Here is a 25,911-nt window from a genome sequence, read left to right on the forward strand (position 1 = left end):
TAGATATGAATTTAACAAATAAATGCAAGACTTTAACTTAAAGCTATGCAACAATGTTGAGAAAATTGCAAGAATAGTAAAAAAGATGGAGATACGTTGCATATTCATTGATTGGAATTCAATCTTGTCAGGATGGAAATTTCTCCCAATTTTATCTATTGATTTAATAAAATTCCTAATAATATTCCAGCAGGCTTTGTGTAGAAATTGACAAGCTCATAGAAAAATTTATAGGAAGCTACAAAAACAATCCATAGCATAGCTAAAATGATTTTTGGAAAAAAAGAAGGAAAGGTTGAATGACTACCCAATTTCAAAACCTACCATATAGCTATATGCATTATGTATTTTTCTGGTCAGTGGATTATTGCACATAAAAAGGCATATAAATCAGGAAAAAATAATTGATATGCCAGAAATCAACTTTCATATTTATCATAGGTCAGTTTTAACAGTCGCTAAACAAACAAACAAATGAGGAAAGGACAGTCTTAAAAGAAAAAAGTGTCATAACAATTCTATGTGTATATGTGAACCACATAATCTAAATAATTATCCCACATCATATAAAAAATAAATCAAATGGATTAGGAATCTAAACAGAGGAGCTGAAATTATAAAATATATTAAAATTATAAAATATATTAAAATGTCTTCATGACCTTGGGTTAGGCAAAATATTATTAGACACCAATTATATGACACCAAAAGATATGATATAAAAATGACAAAATGGACTTAATTAAATAAAGGAAAAGTTAATAAATTGGGTTTCATTCAATAAAAACTTTTGCTATCCAAATGTCAACAAGTGAGAAAATGGAAAGGCAAGGCAAGGAGAAAATACTTTCAAGTATTTTCATAAAGGACTTTTATTCAATATATACAAAGAACCCACTCAAAGAATGTTCTGAATCATAAGAAAGCTGATAGCTCAATTTAAAAATAGTTAATAGATTTAAATAGACATGTCATTTTTGAAGATACACACATGAGTAATACACATACCAGAAGATGCTCAAAATAATTAGTCATTAGTGAATGCAAATTGAAGCCACAGTGAGATACAATTGTACATTCACTAGAATGACTACAATAAAGAAAACGGACAATATCAAATCTTGGCAAGAATGTGGAGAAACATAAATCTGACACATTGCTGATGAGAATGTTAATATGGCACAGCTAGTTTGGAAAACAGGTTAGCAGTTTCCTAAAATGTTAAACATGAATATTCCATAAAATCCAGCAATTCCACTCCTGGGAATCTTTTCAAGAAATATGAAAATATCTATTCCCTCAAATAATTGTATATGAATTCATGATTCATAGGAACCAAAAATTGAAAACAGATGTCCACTGAAGGATGAATGGATTAACAAAATGTTGTGTATATTGTGAATTATTCTTTAGCAATATAAAGTACCAACTACTCATACATGATACAATATGAAAATTCTTTTTAAAAAATGCTATGCAAAAGAAGTCAATCACAAAAGACCACATACTCCATCATACCTTTCTAATGAAATGCCTGGAAGTGGGTTTGGGTACAAAGATTGACAACAACAGAGCTCTTCTCTGGGTAATGGAATTTTGCTAAAACTGCATTCTGATGATGCTTGAGTAGCTCTATACATTTGCAAAATTTATTGAATTGTAGAATTGCAGTGAATGGATTTTATAATATATAACTTACACTGCAATAAATTTGTTAAAGAAAAATATTTCATGAACTCTAGAGAAATTTTCTAGAATGTTTTGCTACATACCTATGTTCATTTCTTCTTTCCTTCCTTCCTTTTCTTTTATGTCTTTCTTGTGTGTGATTTTTTAAGGTCCATTCTGTGAGGTGTCAACAAAACCTTGTGTTTCTCTGCTCTGTTGGAAAAGAGGAATTTGCCCAAATAGCAGCTCTGCTTACACTTATGAATGCCCAAAAGGATCTTCCAACCAAAATGGTGAAACTGATGTCAGTGAGTGTTCATTAATACTGTGTGAGAATGGTACCGACGGCATCAAAATATCAAATGTAAGTCTCAATCTAACATACAAGTGAGTGGTTTCAAATTTTTTTTACTATTACCAAGCAATTTGAAAAGAATAAATAATTAGAATTCTCAATAAGGTAGTTTAATTGTTAAACTCAGAAAAGCAAGACTAATCTACTTATTTTAGTTTTTCCTATTTATATAGGAAAAAATTTGCTCTTCCATTGGTATTCTGCCTTTTAAAAGAATATAAATTTGTATACTCTTCATTTTTACTTACTGCATTTTGTTCATCTTTTAGTTATTCAATATTGTTATACTTTAACTTTTCATTTTAACATTTGAATAAATAAGAGTAGGAAATATTTTGTTAGCAGTTCTCACAAATTACTGTCTTTCAATTTAGACTCATATTTATCATTAACTCTTTAAAGAAATTTAAGAGTTTATTTTTCCAACCTCCTGAACGTTTTGTTACTAACACTCTGAAAAGAATTTTTTTTTTCCCTGGAGAACTGTCTATTTTATCAAAAAAAAATTGCTGAACTTTTGCTGAGAATAATTAGTTAAATTATATAGAACATAATATACAGATAAAAGCTTATAGAAGAACATTTTTTACTCCACCTGAAATTACTTCTACCATGCGCAAAGATTTGTTACCAATGTACAATATACTAGACCCAAATATTTGGAGATACAGGGGCAAAGAGCAATAATACATGCTTCTTCTAAAAATCAAGGAAACTATTATTGTAGTAGGCAGACTATGCCCCTCATCCTGCACCAAAAGATAAAATAAAAATAAAATGAATAAACATGTCTATGCACTAATCCTGGGAATATGTGCCTGTGCTATGTTACCCAGCAAGAGGAAATTAAGATTGCAGATGGAATAAAGGCTGCTAATCAGCTGATGTTATCCTGGATTATTTGGGTGGATCCAGTGTAATCACAAGGGTCCTTTAAAATAGAGGAGAGAGATGGAAGAATCAGAGTCAAAGGGAGATTCGATGATGTAATGAGGCTGGTTTTAAACATGGAGGAAGGGACCATAAAAAAAAAAAAAAAAAAAAATGAATGCAGCTTCTAGAATCAGCTGGAAAAGTGAGGGGAACATTTTCCTGCAGAGCCTACAGAAGGGACACAGCAGACATCTTGGTTTTAGCCTTCTGAAACTTTTCATACTTATGACCTCTGGAACTCTAAGAAAATGATTTGTTGTTGTTGCTTTAAGCTACTAAGTTTGTAATAATTTGCTATATAAATAAAAAGTTGTTATATAAATAAAAAACTAGTACAATAATCTATGAAGAACTTTTAATAGTATCATTTAAAATGTTTTGCTTTTAAACTTGAAAATAATGAACAATTGAACACATTCTTTAACTTTACTAGTTAAAGGAATCTTAAGATGTGACTTTTAACGGATGTGTGCTTAACTATTAATTCATAGAAGTACTTTAATTCTATTTTCCTTCTTAGCCACAACCCTAAACATGATTTCTCCATGTGGCCTGAACTTCCTGAGAGCGTGGTGGCTGGGTTCAAAGAGCAAGAACCCTAAGATAATTAGATAGAATCTCTATGGCGTTTAAAGCATCCTTTTATCCATGGTCACAATCCTGCTTACATTCAAGAGGAAGGGAATGTAGACCCTGACTCATAATAGAGGAGTTTTGATTTCACATAGCAGGAAGACTGTGTGAGATGGGAGAAGGTGTTGTGACATTTTGGAATATAGAATCTGCCACAATGTTGACAGATAATTTCTACTCCAAGTTCATGAAAATAGTTTTAGCCCTTCTCCAGGTAAGAACCCATTCATTACCTTTAAAATATCCAAACTACTTTGTAAAAATGTTTTTTAATCTTTCGTAGGATGTTATGTGCATCTGTTCACCAATATTTACAGATTTGCTTTGTAAGAGCATTCAAACATCATGTGAGTCATTTCCTTTGAAGAATAATGCTACATTTAAGAAATGTGAAAAAGATTATCATTGCAGGTATAATTAATTTTCTGTTTATTTTTAATATAAAATATATGGATTTTTAAATCATGTGAATAAAAATATAATGATGTTCTGGTTTTAACCCTAACTTTTACTTAATTATATATAATATTCTATTTTAATTTAAAGTAAAATTTTGTTCCATGTTTTGGGTTAATTGTTATGGTATTAATTTAAAATAAATATTTGAGAAATTATCAAGCATAGTTTAGGTGTACGGTTATAAAACAAATACTTTGTTTCATAATGGAGGTTTTAATATAACCAAATAATAATTGAAGGTCTAGAAAGAAAAGAGAGATGTATGTCTCCATAGCATTATTTCTATTATACACATAGTGTTGAAATATTTTAAAATAATAGAATAACTATTTCTTCCTGTATTTCACAGACCTCAGCAGATAGATATTAGTTAGGGTGTTTAGGCAGACTTTTAGGAATTCATTATTTCTTTAAGTAATAATTTTCCACAGATTACTCATTTATAAATGGCAGAAGTGACCTAAATATCTGGGCATATAATTTAGTCAATTTTAAATAGCTTTATAGACATTTTCTCACATCATTAAGAAATACAATTTGTACCCTTCACACTTGCTTGACTTTTATCTGGCTGCTTAAAGTAAATTCTGTTGGGCATTATTGAAAAGCAGTAAGTAGCCTCAAAATTTTAGAATAATTCATAAAAGCAGAAAATTAACATGTGGGGTACAGAATAGCCTTGGAACACACTGAAAAGAAACTTAGAATATGCATCCATTTCACACTGTACAATACTTTAATCTATTTCAAAGGAATCCAAATTTAAAGGTTTTTTTTTTTTTTTAACCTTTTGAAATGTGACTTTTTCAAAAGAAATGACAATAAACCTCATCATTATATCAAGATACTGAAAACTCTAACCCATTCGGTCAAATTTTTGCATACCTTCAATCGTGTATTAATTCATCAGTAAACCTAAATGCTATCCCTTTAAAAACATTTACTTTTAATTTACAATTCTATTTCTATGCCTTAATATGCTAGTATATTAGTGAATGTACTTAGAAAAGTGATCAACTTAAAAAACAAACAAACAAACAAACAAAAAAACCAGACACATCTCCTCTACAAACATAAAACTGACTTATTAGAAAGAAAATTGCTAACTCTGGCTCAGGTGAAATAATTGAGATATAATAAATATTAATTAAGTGTGAAGTTGAAAAATAATGACAGGAAATTAATCCTGAAATCTATTTTTCTGTTCTCATATGAGTCAAAGAATATTAGTGAATATAATAATAAATAAAAATGACTTGACTTCAATGCTTTTATGTTAAGGATTTATCTGTGTGTTACTAACTTATGAGGTAAGTTTTCTGAGGTCAGTGACTCTAACACTTTGAAATTAGAACTTCTTGAAGAGCTAAAGTACCAATGGTTGTTCCTTGTCTCTAGTGTTTATAATTTAATAGGTCTGGAATGAGGATTGCAAATGTACCTTTCCAACAAAGTCGTAAGTGATGCTGATGCTCCTGATCTAGAGACGCCATACTTTGAGAACTGTTAGTCAAGATGAGCTTGGCCTTAAACAGCATCAATGTGGGAAATTGTCTTATACCTTCCACCTAGTTTAACTATTCTTTTCTACTGAAGTTTTGCTCTTCTGAATTTGGGAGAAAAAATATGTGTTAAGGTGAAAAGGAGTCAAATGTGGAAAGGAGAAGAATAGAGTGATTATGATGATATTAGTTTCCTACCTGAATATATGCTATTGATCTAAATTTATATGGGTAGATGAGAGAGAAACTGAAGCAGAATTACCTCCTTGAGAAAGACAGTGAAACATTGGTTATGGAAATTTTTATTTGGTACCTAGTAACTTAAAGCAATACAATTAGAAAGAAATTAATTTTCTCCTGTAGTTAAAAATCAGAAAATTCCTTACCACCTAGAAGACTGAAAGCTTTAGGTGTCTATGGGAAGTTAGCATAAAAATGTTATTATTATGAGCAGAAAGAGTTGTAAAGTATCAAAAGTGGCAAAGCTGGGAGCAGGTAGCACACAAGTAGAGCCTGATAGGAAAGGAAAAGGAATAATTGATGTCTTGGAGGTATCAGACAGATTGAATACAATTTTGGCGACTCTCTTAAATTACAGAAGAATGATTTGATTGTTTATGTAATACTTTGGATAATAATTTGAAAATAATATGGAGTTTGTGAAATACAACAATTGTAAAAAATGCAACAAATATTTAAAAAAGGATAGTTGACCAGTATTTGGGTGGTGGTTTAGCCATCCAAATACTAGGAATTCCTAGATAATTCCTCTAACTCTTCTCTAGCATTACTGCTCTCCATCTACAAAAGTGAGATAACTTTTTCACCCCCTACTTGCTTGTTTGGCCCTAGAAGGTAAATTTTTTCAAGGTATATTTGGCACTTTTGCAAGTTGATACTTTAACCATTTGGAAGAAAGTCTGCACTTAAGATTAACAATGAAACTCCTACTAGAGGTTTTAAAGGGAAATGAAAGTCACACTCTACAGTGATACTAAGAAACTGTGTTGCAGCATGTAATTGTGCAACTGGAGGTCATTTTGCAACCATGAAGTTCATCAAGGAGACAAAGCCAAAACAGATATACATCTGAAAGGATTAAAAACAGAGCCAGAACAATGATCAATTTCTTTATGAAGAAAGAACTGCCTATAGACAGTTTAACAATATGAGCCAATAATTCCCTGCATTGGTTTAGTCTGTTTGAGTTAGGATTATGTTATTTATAACTGAAAACTTTCCACGTAAATATGCTGAAATTCTTTACAAACCACTAAGTTAGATTACTCACGTATTGTAAATGGTTAATCTTTAGCCATACAAGTAGTTTTGTTGCGCACTAAATTATTAGTTATCTATTAAAAGAAAATCAAATATTTTTGTAATATTGCTGACTACTTTATGAAAATGATTTTGAATTACTAGAAAAACCTACTCTACTGTAAGATATTCAAGAAGAATGTGTTTTGTTCATTTTTGTATTTCTTTTTACTCTTTTTTCTCCACGCTTCTCTACTCACTTCATTTCATTCATTTGATCTTCAATCGCTGATACTCTTTCTTCCAGTTAATTGAGTTGGCTACAGAAGCTTGTGCACTTGTCACGTAGTTCTCGTGTAAATGTTATGGTTTTCATCTCTATCAGTTCTTTTAAGGTCTTCTCTGCATTGATTACTCTAGTTATCCATTCATCCATTCTTTTTTCAAGGTTTTTAGTTTATTTGCACTGGTTACGTAGTTCCTCCTTTAGCTCTGAGAAGTTTGATCGACTGAAGCCTTCTTCTCTCAATTCGTCAAAGTCATTCTCCGTCCTGCTTTGTTCTGTTGCTGGCGATGAGCTGCGTTCCTTTGGAGGGGGAAATGCGCTCTGATTTTTTGAATTTCCAGTTTTTCTGCACTGCTTTTTCCCCATCTTTGTGGTTTTTATCTACCTTTGGTCTTTGATGATGGTGAGGCACTGATGGGGTTTTGGTGTGGGTGTCCTTTCTGTTTGTTAGATTTCCTTCTAATAGTCAGGACCCTCAGCTGTAGGTCTGTCGGAGTTTGCTTGAGGTCCACTCCAGACCCTTTTTGCCTGTGTATCAGCAGCGGAGGCTGCAGAAGATAGAATATTGCTGAGCAGCCAATGTTGCTGTCTGATTCTGGCTCTGGAAGCTTCGTTTTAGGGGTGTACCCCACTGTGTGAGGTGTGAGGTGTCAGTCTCCACCTAGTAGGGGAGGTCTCCCAGTCAGGCTACTCAGGGGTCAGGAACCCGCTTGAGCATGCAGTCTGTCCGTTCTCAGATCTCAGCCTCCATGCTGGGAGATCCACTGCTCTCTTCAAAGCTGTCAGACAGGGGCATTTACCTCTGCCAAGGTTTCTGCTGCTTTTTGTTTAGCTATGCCCTGTCCCCAGAGGTGGAGTCTACAGAGGCAAGCCGGCCTCCTTGAGCTGTGGTGGGCTCCACCCAGTTCGAGCTTCCTGGAGGCTTTGTTTACCTACTTAAGCCCAGCAATGGTGGGCACCCCTCCCCCAGCTTCACTGCCACCTCGCAGTCAGATCTCAGACTGCTGTGCTAGCAATGAGGGAGGCTCCATGGGCATGGGACCCTCTGGGCAAGGTGTGGGATATAATCTCCTGGTATGCCATTTGCTAAGACTCTTGATAAAGTGCAGTATTAGGGTGGGAGTTACCCCGATTTTCCAGGTGTTATGTGTCTCAATTTCCTTTGGCTAGGAAAAGGAATTCCCTTCTCCCATGCGCTTCCCAGGTGAGGTGATGCCTCGCCCTGCTTCAGCTCTTGCTGGACGGGCTGCACCCGCGGACCAGCGCCAACTGTCCGACACGCCCCAGTGAGATGGACCCAGTACCTCAGTTGAAAATGCTGAAATCTCCTGTCTTCTGGGTTGCTCACGCTGGGAGCTGCAGGCCTGAGCTGTTCCTATTCGGTCATCTTGGGTGCACCCCCCAGTATAATCTCAAGTAATATTTATGTCTAAATAAGTACCACTAAATATCTAATCAAATATCATCAATATTTGATTATTTAAAAGGAATACATTATGGCAGTGTATCCTAACATTGAGAAATACATATTTACTCTTTGTATGATCAAAATAAATACTTAGATATTAATAAATATCCCCAAATTAAAGGCTGAGTTGTTTTCAAATAATAATGTCTATATTGTGGTGGCTGAACATTTTATACTGCCTTTATGCCTGTCTGTTTTAGAAACTGATGCACAATCCAAAATCCAAATGAATTAATATTATATAATCTAAGCAGTGTTTTCTGGCTAGTAATTTGTGATAAATAGCTTACTATTTTGTAGATAAGTATTTTTTTATGCTCCTATTCACATAGTAAGAAATAAGTTGGGAATAAGAAATTTTTCCAATAAATATGTTGTTTACTAAAAAGTCTTGCATTATATAGTAATTTGGATGAAAATGATTATAAACTTGAATTACAAATACCTTAAATTTCGAAGTCCACGTATACCTTTTTAGCTGGGAGTCAGATATCTCCCTTTTCAGTTTTTTCTAACATTTATCAATTGTCCAAAGCCTTACACAAGCTAAGAGGAGTAAAAGAATAAATTTTGTCTTCAAAATCTAGGAGTTCACAGAGATGGCAAGGCCTGTCAGCTGCGTTCCTTTGGATGGCAGCTTTGTTTACCTATTTAAGCCTCAGCAATGGCGGGCGCCCCTCTCCCAGCCTCGCTGCTGCCTTGCAGTTAGATCTCAGACTGCTGTGCTAGCAATGAGGGAGGCTCCATGGGCGTGGGACCCTCTGGGGCAGGTGTGGGATATAATCTCCTGGTGTGCCCTTTGCTAAGACCCTTTGTAAAGTGCAGTATTAGGGTTGGAGTTACCCATTTTTCCAGGTGTTGTGTGTCTCAGTTTCCCTTGGCTAGGAAAAGGGATTCCCTTCCCCCTTGCACTTCCCAGGTGAGGTGATGCCTCGCCCTGCTTCAGCTCCCTGGTCGGGCGGCACCAGCTGACCAGCGCCGATTGTCCGGCACTCCCCAGTGAGATGAACCTGGTACCTCAGTTGAAAATGCAGAAATCACCTGTCTTCTGTGTCGCTCACGCTGGGAGCTGGAGGCTGGAGCTGTTCCTATTCAGCCATCTTGGACATGCCACCTCATTTTTGTATTTCTAAATTATTTTACTATGCTATGTATAGAATATTTTCTAACTAATTTATTTGATGCATTATGTAATTTGTATGTAATAATTATTTTGTATCTTTATGATTGAAATAGAGGGTCTTGACTTGGGCTGTGACATTAAATGACTAATTTATTTAATTTAAAGAATATTTATATATTTTTCAGAAACTTTCCTACTCTAAGTAAAACTCTTCTGCAACCATTAAAAAGACCAAAAAAATTTAAAGAGACAAGAAACTATTTTCATAAGAAACTTACATTCTAGTAGGCAGATACTGCTTTAAATGATCACTCTGACTCAATTTTATTGAATAGAGTGTTGGTGTATGTTCTCAATGGAAAGGAGACCACTTAGAAAACTACTGTGACTATGTAGCCCAGAGTTGGTGGTGACTGACACTGCCATCGAGATGACTTGTGATTATGGTAATTAAGGATCAGATATGGAACATATTTCTAAGAATAATTCAATCTTTTGCTGAAAGATTAGATGTGAAGTAACATAAATAAGTCAAGGGTAACTCTAAGGTTGTTTGCTCAATTGAAAGGTTGGGAAATAAACCTAAACAGTTTTCTAATACCATTTCCAAAATGGAAAAGTCTGTAGAAAAAAGGGCCTGGTTGTCAGAAGAGGAAAACAAGATGTCAGTTTTGAAAGCATTAGACAAGACACCTATAAGAGCCAAGTAGAGATACTGAAGTAGATATCAAGTATGTTTCCATTTTAGAGAAATTATCAGGGCTAAATATATAAATTTGGAAACCAGTGCCAGAGACATGACTTTTAAAACCAGGAAACTTGCTGTGCAGAAACCTTCATTTTAATTATATTCAATTTTGGTCTATTTTTGTTTTTGTTGCATTTCCTTTTGATAACTTAGTCATTAATTATTTGCCTAGGCCAGTGTCTGGAAGAATTTCTCTTAGTGTTTTTTTGTTTGTTTGTTTTTTTGTTTGTTTGTTTGTTTGTTTTTTTCCTAGGATTTTTGTAATGACAGGTCTTATGTTTAAGTTTGTAATCTAACTTGAGTTAATTTTTGAATATGGTAAGAGATAGGGGTCTAGTTTTATTCTTCTGCATGTAATTCTTTATTTTTCCCAGCACTATTTATTGAATAGGATGTTCTTTCCCCAGTGTATATTTTTGTTGACTTTGTCAAAGATCAATTTGTTGTAGGTATGTGGTTCTCTATTCTGTTTCATGATCTTATGTGTCTATTTTTTATATCAATACCATGCTGTTTTGGTTACTGTAACCTTGTAGTATAATTTTAAGTCAACAGAATAAACAGACAACCTATAGAATAGGAGAAACATTTTCAAGGAAACCATCCATCGAAAGGCTAATATCCAGAATCTACAAGACACTCAAGCACCTCAGTAAGGAAAAAATCAAATAACCCTACTAAAAGTCAGCAAAAGGCATGAAGAAATATTTTTTTATTTGAAGAAGACATACAAGCAGCCAACAAATATATAAAAAAAAATGCTCAACATCTTTAATCATCAGATAAATACATAAAACCACAGTGAGATGCCATTTTACACCAATCAGAATGGTTATTACTAAAAAGTCAAGAAACAACAGATGCTGACAAGGATACAGAGAGAAGGGTATGCTTACACACTGTTGATAGAAAAATAAATTAGTACATCTCTATGGAAAACAGTAGGAAGATTTCTCAAAGAGCTAAAAATAGAACTACCATTTGATCCAGCAATCCTACTACTGGATATCTACCCAAAAGAAAATAAATCATTATATCAAAATAGCATCTGCACTCATATGTTTATCACAGTACCATCCACAATAGCAAAGTCATGGAATCAGCCTAAGTGTCCATCAATGGATGACTGGATTAAAAACGACACAGACACACACACACACACACACACACACACACACACACACACACACACCCCATGAAATACAACTTAGGCACCCAAAATAATAAAATCATATCTTTGTGTAGCATGGATGGAACTGGAGACCATTATCATAAATGAAATGACTCAGAACCAGAAAGTAAAAAGCCTAACTTTTCACTTAAAAGTGGGAACTAGACAATGGGTACACATTGACATACAGAGTAGAATAATAGATATTGGAGATTCTAAAAGGTGGGATGGTAGGAGAGGGTGTAAGAATGAAATATGTACTATTGGGTAAAATGTTCACTATTTGGGTTATGGGTACACTAAAAGCCCAGACGTCACCACTATGTAATATATCCATGTTAAAATAACAAAAAACAAGCAAACAAACAAACAAACACTACACTTGTAGTCCCTAAATGTAAAATAAATAAATGAATAAATAAATAAATAAATAAATAAGTTAGCTTAGAAAAAATTGAAATCAAAACAGGTAACTCAATGAAATTACGTCACACTGAGCCCAGATAGGAACATGAGAAGGTTTTAGACTGAGACTTGGGACACTCATATTTGAGGGAGTTAATGGATTAGAATATGAGATTTAAAAGGACTCCATGAGTTAAGATGAGAAAAATACAGACAATTATTAGAGAAGCTAATAAACTGGCAACTAAGGAAAGTTCAAAATAGTTTATTTTTAGGTAGTAGTAGAAGTGGGTTGGGATATAGGGCACAAGCAGAGGAGTTAGCTTAGATAGGATGGCAGATGTTAAATGAATTGTAATGGAAGGAACAGAATAGGTTGCTTAAATGTGTGGTTGTTGAATCATTTGGAAAGTGTCTTCTGATGGACTCAGGTGAAATAAGCAGCAATGTCTGATGAAATAGCAATCAAAGTGAGTATGAGGAAAATAGAGTGTTACTGACATGCTACAGCATCTCCTTGAAGTAAGTGAACATGAATTTAAAGTAAGTTCAGTCTACAATCATGTGTGTCAATCTCAAACCCAGTGTAGTTTACTCATATGCCCATCAGAAATAGTTAGGGTATTGAATTAAAGTAGGATTGAGCCTTGACCAGGTTATGACAATGGAGGGGAAAGAGAGTGATTTAAGGGTGTATGCAATAAGTGATTATAGAAGTAAAAGGTGTAATCTAATTCACACAAGGAGGCAGTAGAGAATATGTTGGGGATGACAGACACTGAAATGTTGGTAGGGTCAATGGATTGTGGGATGGAATAAGCACTAGGGGAGAAAAGAACTACAAGGAGTAAATTAGAAAGAGAAATGAGGCTGTGCATAGAATATAAAATACTTAACATCAAGATTATGTAAGTTAACATTGTGAAGATAATATAGTTATATATTATGGTAGTATATAGCATACTAGAGTGGGAGTAGGTTGTAGAGTTAGAGGGAAAATTCAGATCTTTGAGTTGAGACAATATACTCCTAGGAGATGCTAATGTTGCAAATAAATAAACTTTGCAGATATTGAAATAATGAAGACACTTAGGTGTTCTCCATGCCTTGGCTATTGTGATAAAGAGAATGTGATGTGTTTGCATGTGTATGTATGTAATATTGCACAGCCACATAAAGAAGGAAATTCTGTCATCTGCGACAGCATGGATGAATGTTGAGTGCATTATGCTAAGTGAAATAAATCAGACAGAGAAAGACAAACATTGTATCGTCTAACTAATATGTAAAATTTTTTAAAGTCAAAGTCATAGAAACAGAATACTGGTTTTCAGGCAGTTGGGGCTGAGAGAAATGGGGGAGGGTGTTCCAAGGGTTATAATATTGTATATTTCAGTACAGTTAGAAGAAAGAACTTGAAATGTTTCCAAGACATAGAAATGGTAAATACCGGAAGTGATGGATGCCCTAAATCTGACTTGATCATCACATATTCTAAGCATGAAACGAAATATCACATGTATCTCATAAATATGTACAAACAGTATGTATCAAGTAAAAAAAAGACAAAAAAGATGAATAACCTCTGGGGAATTAATGTTCAAAGTAATGACTATAGCTAAAAATGTTGCATTGCATACTTGAAATTTGTTGAGAGAATAGATCTTACCTGCTATCCCCCCACACATACAAATGATAACTGTGCAAGGTGACAGATATGTTAACTAAGGGTAATCATTTCACAATATATAGTATACCAAATCATTATCACGTTTTACACTTTAAATTTATATAACTTTGTCAATTATGCTTCAATAAAGTTGGAAAAAATAACAAAGTAAGGTTGGGATTGCTGGGCGTGGTGGCTCATGCCTGTAATCCCAGCACTTTGGGAGGCTGAGGCGGGAGGATCACCTGAGGTCAGGAGTTCAAGACCAGCTTGACCAACATGGAGAAACACTGTCTCTACTAAAAATACAAAATTAGTCAGGCATGGCGGCACATGCCTGTAATCTCAGCTACTCGGGGGGCTGAGGCAGGAGAATCCATAGAACCCAGGAGGTGGAGGTTGTGGTGAGCCTAGAGCACACCATTGCACTCCAGCCTGGGCAACAAGAGTGAAACCCTGTCTCAAAACAGACAAACAAACAAAGAAAGTAAGGTTGGGATTACATTAGAGAAAGATATAACAAGTCAGATGTTAAATGTTAAAGAATTAGAGGGGATGCTCAGGAAGGTTAGCTATGACTATGACAAGGAGAAGATATGGGTAGCATGGTTTGATGGCATCATCTTCAAATAAGTAAGGCTTTTAAGGAGGATAGGGCATGAGGAAAAGATAAAGACAACTATACAACATGTAGACATTGAGCTGTGAGAGAAGAGGGAGAGAGAATAGCCACCACTTGAGAGTTTACAGTCAAAGGAAAGAGATTCCTAAGAAGAATATGAAAGAAGTGTACAGAGCTGCTTGGGGAAAAAGAATCACACATTGAGGGATGACTTGGAAACTGCTGACTTCCTGGGGTATCTGAGGTAATGGTAATCAGGGATTAATTTTAACGGCCTCAAAGGTAGATCAGAGTGGGTTGACTGTGAGTGGTGGTATGAAGTTAGTAGTGCTGGGTTTTGTTAGGAGCTCACAGAGCTCAATAGACATTTGGAAATTCCTCCAAAGGCAGTGCTAAATCTATAGGACTCTGTATTCCACTTCACTTACACAGGTGGCATTGTCCACGGCGCTGCAGGACACAGCTCCAGTGATGCTTCCTAGAGTCCTTGATCACCTCTTGGATGGAAGTTCAGAAGGGAAAGTCATTGTGACCTGACATGTAGGTTTCTGAATTCTCCACCATACTTCCCACTTGTGTAGAGTGGAAAGTGTTTATTCACCAAAGTCACGTACTGGCTTTGAAGATTATCATGAACTACATTATTAATATTGCCATTTTACACACACAAACATTCTCTCTCTCTCTCTCTCTCTCTCTCTCTCTCTCTCAATTTTTACTGAATGCAATGACTCCAATATTCTCAACATATCAGGAGGATCAAACTTTTACTGCTTAGAGTAAAATGAGGAAATGAACCAGGAAATGAAGTTTCATTAAGCCACCTGGTGTCTTTCTAATATAACAATTTTTCAAGTCTGAAAATCAACTATTTAACCAAATTAATTGGGAGAAAACGTTGTAAAATATGCCACTGAATAGATATTAGAAAAATATGAATACTATGTTTTTAAAAATCAGAAATGTTGTGGTACCGAGAATTTTGCTTTCTAAGCCTTTTATTTTCTCCTCCCAGATTCTGAGATATTTCAAGGGATAATGATGTTCTCTTTTATATTCTCAGCTTATTGTATTTTTTTTTCTGTTTTCTACTCACTGAATTTATATTATAACTTACACTACTTAAATTTCAATTTGATGTATTAACATACCTTCCCCCACCCCCACCCGCAAGTCAGTTTCAGCATTTTTTAAATTTGGCTTGTGATAAATCTCACCATGTCAGTCATGGGTAAACTTAAGGTTTTCAGTTTATGTCACAAATACAACTAATTAAGTATGTATGCACTGTGACTTTGAAATAGAACACTGAATTTGCAGAAATGCATAGGTATACATATTTCAACATATAATAAAATTATATTTTCTTGTTAATTTTGAAAAATGATTTTTAAAATAGCAATCACATATTTGCATGAGGAATTTATTAATTAATGGAATGCTTCCAGTTGGTCACTCAATAATATTCAACAGGAAAGCTTAATCTTTTGGAGTTAATTTTCTCAAAAGCTGGGCTGCTACATTTTTCTTTGCTTGAAATCAATAGTCACATTTATAAGGCTAACTTTTGAATCCATCATTCTGAAATTTAACATAGGAAAAAGTTTTTTAAAGTTTAAATATAGTTTTTAACTTCAGATTCTGGTCATAAACTATATAACTATTAAAAATATCTAGGACATTGTTGCCATTTTCTCATGAAGAGTAACTTTTGATACTATTAATACGACTTTACATTCTGGGGTACTGTTGTAGGTGACAGGAGGTATCCTGTAATCTGGCCCTTTAAGTGCCTCATTTAAGAACATATGTTCTCATAAGTATAAACTTTTTTCCTTCCTTGGATTATTAATTTCCATATAAAATATAATAAGTTAATACAGGCATATGCACATAAAATTTGAATTAACATCATGAAATCTTTAAGTCTTCCTGGCATACCTGATTAAAGGAAACTTAGCCCCATAATGCTCTGCACAACCTCCAATATTTCTTAATATCCAATATTCTTCCACTGTGTCTTCTGTATCTCATTTTGTCCACAGAATATTTTCCAAGTATCCACAATATATTTTCTTTTTCTTTAATTTTTTATGTTAATTTTTTAGTTTTTAGAGACGGGATCTCACATTTTCACCCAGGCTGGCATGTAGTGTTGCGAACCAAGCTCATGCCAGTCTCAACCTCCTGGGCTCAAGCAATCTTCTCACCTCAGCCTCCCGAGTAACTGAGTAGCTGGGATTATTCACCTGGCTAATTTTTCCAAAAAAAAAAAAAAAAAAAAAATTGTGGACATGGGGTCTTACTATGTTGCCCAGGCTGGTCTGGAACTCTTGGAGTCAAGAAATCCTCCTGCCTCAGCCTCCCAAAGTGCTGGGATTGCAGATATAAGCCACACGCCCAACCCACAATATTTTTTCTATACCTTCCTTTCTTTTTCTCACTGAAATCTGAGGACAGTTTTTCTTGTAGCCTTCTTAGTTGGTCACTATTCATTCTTCTACAGTTGTGTACCATAGACAATGAAGTATATAGACAGCGTTGCCTTTGTTGCCATATTCAGGCCGTTTTTTTCCCTTCTCCTTCTGAAAACCCTAGCCAGCAGCTGTATCTTGTCTCTCTCTCTGACTCTCTCCCCCTTACCCTCTCCCTGGCTCGTTTTCTAGTAGCTTTACTCTCAGTTTCTGCTTATCCTTTACTAAATGTTTTAGCATCTAGCTTGCTGACCTTTTCTTTATCACCACTGTGGTGATATTTTTTGATAACTTTGGCATCCCTCTTGGTAATCCACTCACTTTGGTTGTTTAAATTTTTTTATAATTATTTTGCTAATTTTCCCCTCTCCTTCACCTCAGTCCATCTCCCATGGTCTTATCGTATAAGTTATCATGCCTGTAATTGCACACCCTGCAATACCTTTAATTTAAATTCTTTCACTGTCTGATCACCACTTCCTGTATTTCAAGTTCATTCACTCATGCACTGTAATGACAAAATTTCATAAATTTTTTAAAAAGCAACAGGCACCTCAAATTATATGACTGCATTGACACTCCTGTGTCTAGTGCCCACTGCAGGTCCCCATTTTCTTTTTAAAAACATACTTACACATCCACTTTCAAATTCCTTGACTCTTTTTCTATGTTCCATTGACCTGAAAACACTAAACCTGTTTAATTCTCATCCTACCATTAAACTCTTGTCCATTTTATATATATCTAATATAGCAGCTCAAACTTAATGTATTCCAAATTCATAATTGATTATTGAGTCCTGGACAAACCTTCTTTTCTGCCAGTATTTGTTTATATTACTCTTTGATTTCTTCATTTCTCTCTTTTGACACATCTTGTCCATCAACAAATCCTTTAAACTCTCCCATAACTACATATCATGGATATGAACACTTTTATCATTATGAATGTTAACACCCTTGTTCAAGTCAAATTCTCAGCTGGAACATTTCAATAACCTCCCTCTTGACCTCATTGTTTCGAACCTTCATTCTGGTGCATGTCAAATAGTGAATGGATGTCTCATCAAAAAAGCTAATATTTTGGTGGAGATTTGAATGATGTGAGGGAATGTACAGCTGTCTAAGGGAAGAGTGTTCATGGCAGAGGAAGTACCTATTGCAAAATCCTTAGCCTATTCAGCCTACCCATGCATGAGTCCAGACTAACTGCTCTGGAGAAAGCAAGGGAAGTAGCAGAAATGAAGATAGAAGAGAAATCAGAATCTGGGGCAGTTTTAGATCATGAATGCCTTTTTAAAGTCTTTCATTTTCAGTCTAAGTACAATGGCAAGTGTTGCAGTGTTGCTGGCAAATGAGTTATAATATTTGGCTTATATTTTTAAATTGTCGTGTGACTGTTGTTTTGAAAGGAAACTATACAGAGACGTGGGCAGATACAAAGAGACCTGTTAGTAAGCTATTATAGTAATTATAGTATAGTAATCTGGGTAGGACAGTGACTTAGATTAGAATTGGAGGGAGGGCATAGTAAGAAGGGGTTGGATTGTGGATGTATATTTAAGATGGAGTCAATACAATGTTTCTTTAGAGTGGACTGAATGAGAGAAAAAGAACAAATATAGTGGCTCTATAGTTTTTGACCTGAGCAACTAGAAAACAGATTTTCATTATGTTAGATGCTGAAAGTTACAGGTAAAGCAAGTGTAAAATAGTTTGCTTATTTATCATTTTTTTATCCACAAAAAATCCACATAAAATATATGTTTTAAAATCATGTTATTCCTCTGCCGATGTGATTCAGGGGGTTCCCGTGCATTAATAAAACATATATTTAAAATGCTTACAAGGTGAGCCATATTTTCCTCCTGCCTCTCTCTCTGCCACTATCTCCTACTAAGTCACCACTTTGGTCTTTGAGATGTTTCCTGAATATCTCAAGGACCTCCTGCTTCAAACCTCAGTATTTGCCATTCCCTTTTCTGAAGTGCACGCTTCCCAGAAAGCATAGTAGCAATTTGTACACTCCTTCAGCTATTCACTCAACCATTATCTCCTCAAAGATGCCTTTCCTGTTAATCCTGACACAGCGTTGAAATACCTCTTCTCAATTTCTCCCTCCACTTTTATCTGAATAAAATTAATTAATTATATAGCACCTCTCCCTATCTGTCATTATACTCATGTATTGTTAATTTCCCTTCCCTTCCCCATAAACTAATGTATAATAAGGCAGAGGAGTTGCTGTTTTAATAGGTTTAATACTAGCTTTCTATATTCTAGGATAGAGGCATAGCATGTTAATTTTAATTATCAAATACAGATAGTTTTGTCTAAGATTCTTATTTTCATCTTTAAATAACTTTTACATCTGAATTATTTGCTTCCTGAGATCCAGGAAGTGACCTTGTTGCTCAGTTTATGGTTAAAAGATAAATTCATCATATGAAGTAGTCCATAAGTCTAGACATTTGTCTGTGCTCATACAAGTCACAGTGTGTAAGCATGCAATAGTGTTGCAAAGGTTCTATTATAATAATAAATCTTAATTTCCTTCAAAGGCTTTTTTGCCCAAGTAGTGGAATAGGTACATGACAGCATTGAAACTGATACAAGTAACTTTCCATCAGAATCTCCATGTATGCATGATGAAACCAGAAAGACAAATGTGAACTACAATGCTTTGAGGCAAAAATTACAACTTAAACATTATAAAAATTATAAATATAATTTTGTTCATGTCCTGGAAAAAATGTATCAAAAATTGATTCTAAGTTTTCAAACAAGTGATGAGAGTATTTCAAGATAGCACAGGAAGAGAAAACTATTTGAAATTAGTTTATAGCTATCTCCTTTCCATTTACTAGACTAGTATAGAGTTTGAAAAAGCTGTTTCGGCCACTGGAAAACTTTAAGCAAAAGTATACTTCTAATTTGAAGTTAACGCTTTAAAAAATATTTTTTTCTAATTTTTTGTTTTATGAAATTACTTTATTATTTTAATGCAGTAATAATTTTTACTAATAGTTTGTTAGTAAAATATCGAGCATTTTATTTTTAATTTTATTAAATTTATGGGCTTTTCTTAATATTTAAAAAATACATTTTGAAACCTATTTAAGATGTAGTAAATATTGTTTCACTGATTTTTATTTTAATTTATAAATTATTCTAACTTTAAAACTAAATAGCAGTTATAAATACTAATACTTCTGTATTACATAAAACATTTATCAAAATGCTGGTGATGGAATTTTGTTCTGATATTGCCGTCCCTACTCTATTAATGCTGCGTTACCAACAGTGCCCGACACTTCTCATTAAAATCAGTAGTGTGCATTCCACAGGTCACTGGACAAAGTTTGGAATACTATGTCCAAAAAATAGAGTAAAGCTAATTAACTAATGAATATTGGCTTTATTGGGAAAAGGAAACCTAATAATAGAAAGATATTGAAGTCGGTGGTTAAGAAATCATTTTAGGAGGAGAACAAGTAAAAGAAGATTAGAGTATGTCTTTTTTTTTTTTTTTTTTTTTGTCTCCTCTTTTCCACTATTGTATTTTATTTTCCTTGTGTTTTTTTTTTTCCTTCCCTTTCATGTATCTTCACAGATCCTCACTGCTTTCCTATCTATCATCTCCCATTTTACCACTAAAATGACACCTTAAATATTTCCATCACAATCATGAGGTTACCCTTACCCTAAAGTCTCAAAATAGTTTTATATAAAACACAACTATAAATTGGATGTTTTAGAAATATGGTGATCTGAAAAGTCTTTCTTTTCTCTCCCCCCATATTTACCACAATTGGCCTCTGACTAAAATGGCTGCTAGACACCTAGCGTAGCTCAAATTAGTTAGCTGTAAGTCTCTCTGACCATTTCAACAGGAGTTAATGCACTTTTGTAAACACATTTCTTAAAAAGGTCTATGTTGTTCCAGAGTTTGCTTTTGTTTTCTTTGCTTTTGTTTTCTCTGTTTTGCATTCTTCAATGTCAAGGCTACTATTGAAACTTTCTTTTTCCTTGAGAGCAGGCTGAGTTGATAGGATGTAATTTTTCTTACGAGTAAGACTTGGAAGCTCCTTTTAGATTTCAAGCTATCACTGTGAGTGGCAGATTGGAGATGATTGCCTGAAACTCAATAGGAAAATTTTCCGAAGGAAGAGGAGGGGAGGGGAGGGGAGGGGAGAGGAGGGCTTCTAAGTTTAGGATACAAGTGCAGGTTTCTTACACAGGTAAACTTGGGTTATGGGGATTTGTTGTACAGATTGTTGTATCATCCAGGTATTAAGCCTAGTACACATTAGTCCTCCACCTTTGGATTAAACCTCTCTGGGGCACACATTGCAGATAGTATTTGGGGGCCTCTTACCTAGTATATATGAGAGTAGAAAATCTTTGGCCCTTTTTTTTTTTTTAATTGGATCAATAAAACCTGCTGTGTTTAGAAACACTTTCTCAGAGTTGCTGCTGCCCAGTGCTCGTCCAACACCCTTTGGATCTGATTCTTCTTAATGGCTGAATATTCATTCTTCAAGTCATAGACCTGATCCTGTTCTTTGGAAACTGCAACAGAAAATAAGTCCAAATATCACATGCATCTTTAACTGCTGTTGGCCAATTCAGTCCATTCTAACTCAAAAGGAAAATTGAAACTCATCAACTTTTAGGATATGCTAAAGCTCTTCTCTTCTTCTCTATGCTACTACATGCTCATCCTCAATAGGAAGGGATGCTACCTTTCATTAAGTTGGTATTTGGAGTGATTTCTGTATATCTAGCTAGGCCCTCCGAATGAGAGATGTAAAGTAAATATATCTTACTGTCTGTGGAGTAGTAGAGTAAAATACATAAAGATTTTCATCTATGAAATAGCAGAGTATAATACACTTAAAGTTAGGACAAATTTAATTTTATTAACCACTCTAAAATTTTTAAGTAATATGGCCAAAGCAACTAATGTAATTTCTATGAGTATGTTTCCTCATTTATAAAAGTGATAAATAATAATAAATATATTTCACAACTTACAAGAATTGAATGAGAACATAAGAAAATTATGTAAAAGTAATTAGCCTAGTGGCTGGCATGTGGTGGGTGCTGAAAAAAAAAAACTGGATGATTATTTCTGATATAAATGGAGAAATAATTTAATTCTGCAAGATGAAAATGCATAGCTGTGTGCCTCAAACTACAGGAAAGATAAATTACTAAGGCATTTTATTGATGCTATTTCAGTGAAATTGTGCCAACAAGGCCTTTGATCCCTTTTATGAAATTATTTTTTGTTCTTATAACAGATTTAAAACAATAAATACATAGTTAAATTCCATTCATTAATAAATAGCTTCTACCAACTTAAAGTCATGAGAAGTGATATTTTTGGTCTTAAAATATTTGGTGTTTACATTAGAAAAAACAGTATTTCATTTGGGGCTCCATTTATTTTATACTAGAAAGTTTACTAAATATGATTTAAGGCACAGTAGTATTTCCTGCAAATTAAGGAGAAGTGAGGGCAGTGGAAGCCAGAACACCAGTGCGTGTTCTTTAGCAACTAGTAGATTTCAGTTAATGAAGTACAGTAGACTGGAATATAGATTGTTTGAAAAACAATTGTAAGAATGACAACTAACAAACAGAAGTCCTCTAAGTAGCTCATCTATAACTAGACCATTATCATCCACCGGCACTCTATCCTGTCTCAAATTCATGTAGTCGTGATTAAAGCCTGCTAGCACATCATCGCTATATAATGGCTCTACTAAACATTAAAAAATCACATTTGTCATCTTTTTTCTTCACATTTCAGTACTTTTCCAAAACATATATTGTATTGTTAATTATCAGTTTAGGCCAAAGTTGATTTTATTCTTAAATTCCCAAAAGAGATTATTAAGAGCATACATTGAAAATGTAGTTTACTATAATTCTTTCCAAATACAAAAATATGAGGTTTTTGGCTAAGATCACAGGTATGTAGGAAAAAAATGATTAATAATACCATATAATTTAAACAAAGCCTTGTTCCTTTGGAATAATGTTAATAGGCTTTTCTGAAAATATTTAAATTATATTTTTTCTAATTTATACTGATGTATTTACAGCTGTATGTCAGGATTTACTGGAAAAAACTGTGAGAAAGTAATTGACCACTGTAAACTGCTCAGCATCAACTGTCTGAATGAAGAATGGTGTTTCAATATAATTGGAAGATTCAAAGTAAGTAATTTAATACATGGCAACATAATTTAGCACTTCAAAATACAATAGATTCAGTCAGTCTATATTTCAAATATTCCTATTAATCTTAGCCAGAGAAATATATCCTTATATGTATATTTAAATATGACTTCTGTAAAGCTTAGCAATAGGGGTTTTAATTTATAAGAATTATGTTGGGAGGGAATTAATAAATGTTCTAGGAGGTGTTTTTATTATAAAGTAAGTGTAAAGCTAATTGAGTCCTGGTGATACAACTCTTAGTATATAAAACCCCAGTTACTAATACTTTAAGCTCTTTAACTAGATGAGAAATAAAATCAGTCTAGTGATTGTTAGGGTCCACAAAATATGCTTTTTTTAGTGAATAGTTTTTGAAATTAATTTACAAATACAAAATATCTGTGCTACACATGGTAAGGGATATTTTACAACCTAGCAATGTTATTTATAGGTGTGTCTATTGGAGAAATTATCAGGTATTTACTAAGACAGACATACACAGGAATTTTCACTTCAAATCTGAAACAAAACCTTGTACATAAGAGAATGGACAAATTCATCATGGTGTAGTCTTACAATGGAATTTTAAAAACTAGTTAAAATGAATAGACAATAGCTATATGTATTAATTCTTACAAATATAAAAATATTGAATTTGAAAATGTTATTCATGTACAGTGTGACAATATTACTCAAAGTTGTAAAACAAATGTATACATGCTTCTGTAATTACATAAATGTATATCAAAAGTATAAACACAAGCTTGAGGATTACACACACCAGCTTTATTTGAAAGGCAACCTATAGGGAGGTAGATGGGAGAATGAAATCAGGGAGAGTACAAAGGGGACTTCCAATGTTTCTGCAAAGTTTTGTTTTTCAAAAAATACTTTTTTTGAGAAATACGGCAAGAAAAATAACTACAACATGAAGATAGAATAAATAAAAGTAGTACGGTTGTGATAAGCATACCTCATTACTATTCATTAGAAAGCTATAAAAATTAAAAAGTAGAACTAACAAGTTAAATATGGCAAAATTCCAGGATTCAATATAATTTTTTTAGAAACCAGTAGTGCTTTTGTAATATAACAACAATGAATTAAGACATGAAACTAAAAATTAATACTATAAAAGTGAAAAAAGTATGATTATAAGTGTATCAAAGCACTTCAGAAAATGTTTAACAAAATGTGGCCAAGACCTCTATGTTAAAAACTAAAAAAAAAGATAACAGAGGGAAATTAAATATGCCCTATAAATAAAGTTATAATATATTTATGAATTAGAAAAATTAATATTTTATGATATCCTCTCTTCTTACTGATATTAACAAGTGTTTTGTAGAAATAGGCAAGCTGATTATAAAACTGATATGAAACATCAAAGGACCTCAAATAGCTAAGTAATCAAAAATAACAGCAAATTTGAAGGATTTTACGAACATGATTTCAAGAGTTATTTTCAAGCTAGAGTATCAAGGCAGTGTGGTACTGGCATGTGATGCTTAATACTGAGTGTCAACTTGATTGGATTCAAGGATGCCAAGTATTGACCCTGGGTGTGTCTGTGAGGATGTCGGCAAAGGAGATTGACATTTGAGTCTGTGGGCTGGGGAAGGTAGACCCACCCTCAATCTCGGTGGGCACCATCTAATCATCTGCCAGCATGACCAAAATATAAAGCAGGCAGAAAAACATAAATAGGTTAGACTGGCTTAGCCTCGCAGCCTACATCTTTCTTCTGTGCTGGATGCTTCCTGCTGTCGAACATTGGATTCCAAGTTCTTCAGCTTTGGGACTCAGACTGGCTTACTTGCTCCTCAGCTTGCTGACAACCTGTTGTGGGACCCCGTGATCATGTGAGTTAATACTCCTTAATAAACTCCCCTTTGATATAAATCTATCTTCTTAGTTCTGTCCCTCTAGGGAACCCTGAATAATACATAGCATAAGGATGAACTAGAAGATGTCACACACACACACACACACACACACACACACGCACACGAAAGGCGAGTTCAAAGATAGATCCACAGGGAAATTTCTTTCTATCTCAAAAACACCAAGATAATTTAATGAACAAAGGAACATCTTCTTATTAAAACACACTTGGAAAAAAAGTGACTCCATACCCCCTACCTCAAACCACACAATAATTAATTTTACATGAAGCATAAACCTGAGAGTAAAAGAGAAATTTATAAAACTTCTAGAGAATAAAATGGAGCAAAAAAACAAAACAAAACAAAACAAAACAAAACAAAACAAAAAAAAAAAGGATGATGTTCTTTATGACCATGCATTAGACTAAACTTTGTTAGATAGGGCACAAAATTAAATGGTTTATTGAACTTAATTAAGTTTAAAAACTTCTGTGCATCAAAATAATTTTTACAAAGATAATAACCAGGGATTACCCATCTAAATTTACATTGGAAGTAAACTTAATCATAATAGAGGTATGTGTTGTTCACATGAGATAATATGAAATAAAATGTCTTTATTGAAACAAAATGATGTCTTTATTGAAACAAAATGATGGAAAAAATCGAGAGAAGTACTAATCAAAAACTGGTTGATGCCTACCTTACTTTTATGTAAAATAGACTTTAAAACTTAAAAATCAGAAATTGTAAAATTCTGATTTTTAAAATTCTTAAAATTAATAAATTAATAAATTCTCTTTCATGGTGGGGTGTATTTGTTTCTTCGTGCAAAACTATATCTGAGTTATATTGTCCATTTTTAAAGGGAAAGAAATAAAATTAGAAAATATATATTGTATAGACAATCTTTAGATATCAATGAAAATAAAAGGTAAATACACATTTTAAGTGTTCAAACTGTCTCAAATTTTTAAATTTTATTTTATTTTATTTTACTTTAAGTTCTGGGATACATG

The 25,911-nt window shown here is 33.8% G+C and overlaps 1 protein-coding gene across 1 annotated transcript in view; it reads left to right on the plus strand.

The window, feature by feature from the left end:
• The window catches only part of LOC105479505 (eyes shut homolog), a 162,493-nt gene that overhangs the window by 92,299 nt on the left and 44,283 nt on the right, over positions 1–25,911 (plus strand). The window contains exons 3-5 of the mRNA XM_071096912.1: positions 1,839–2,032; positions 3,873–4,000; positions 22,889–23,003. Coding sequence (XP_070953013.1) covers positions 1,839–2,032; positions 3,873–4,000; positions 22,889–23,003 — 437 coding nt within the window. The remainder of the gene's footprint in view (positions 1–1,838; positions 2,033–3,872; positions 4,001–22,888; positions 23,004–25,911) is intronic.

This window comes from Macaca nemestrina, chromosome 5, assembly GCF_043159975.1.
Source record: "Macaca nemestrina isolate mMacNem1 chromosome 5, mMacNem.hap1, whole genome shotgun sequence".
In the NCBI taxonomy this organism is placed as follows: Eukaryota; Metazoa; Chordata; class Mammalia; order Primates; family Cercopithecidae; genus Macaca; species Macaca nemestrina.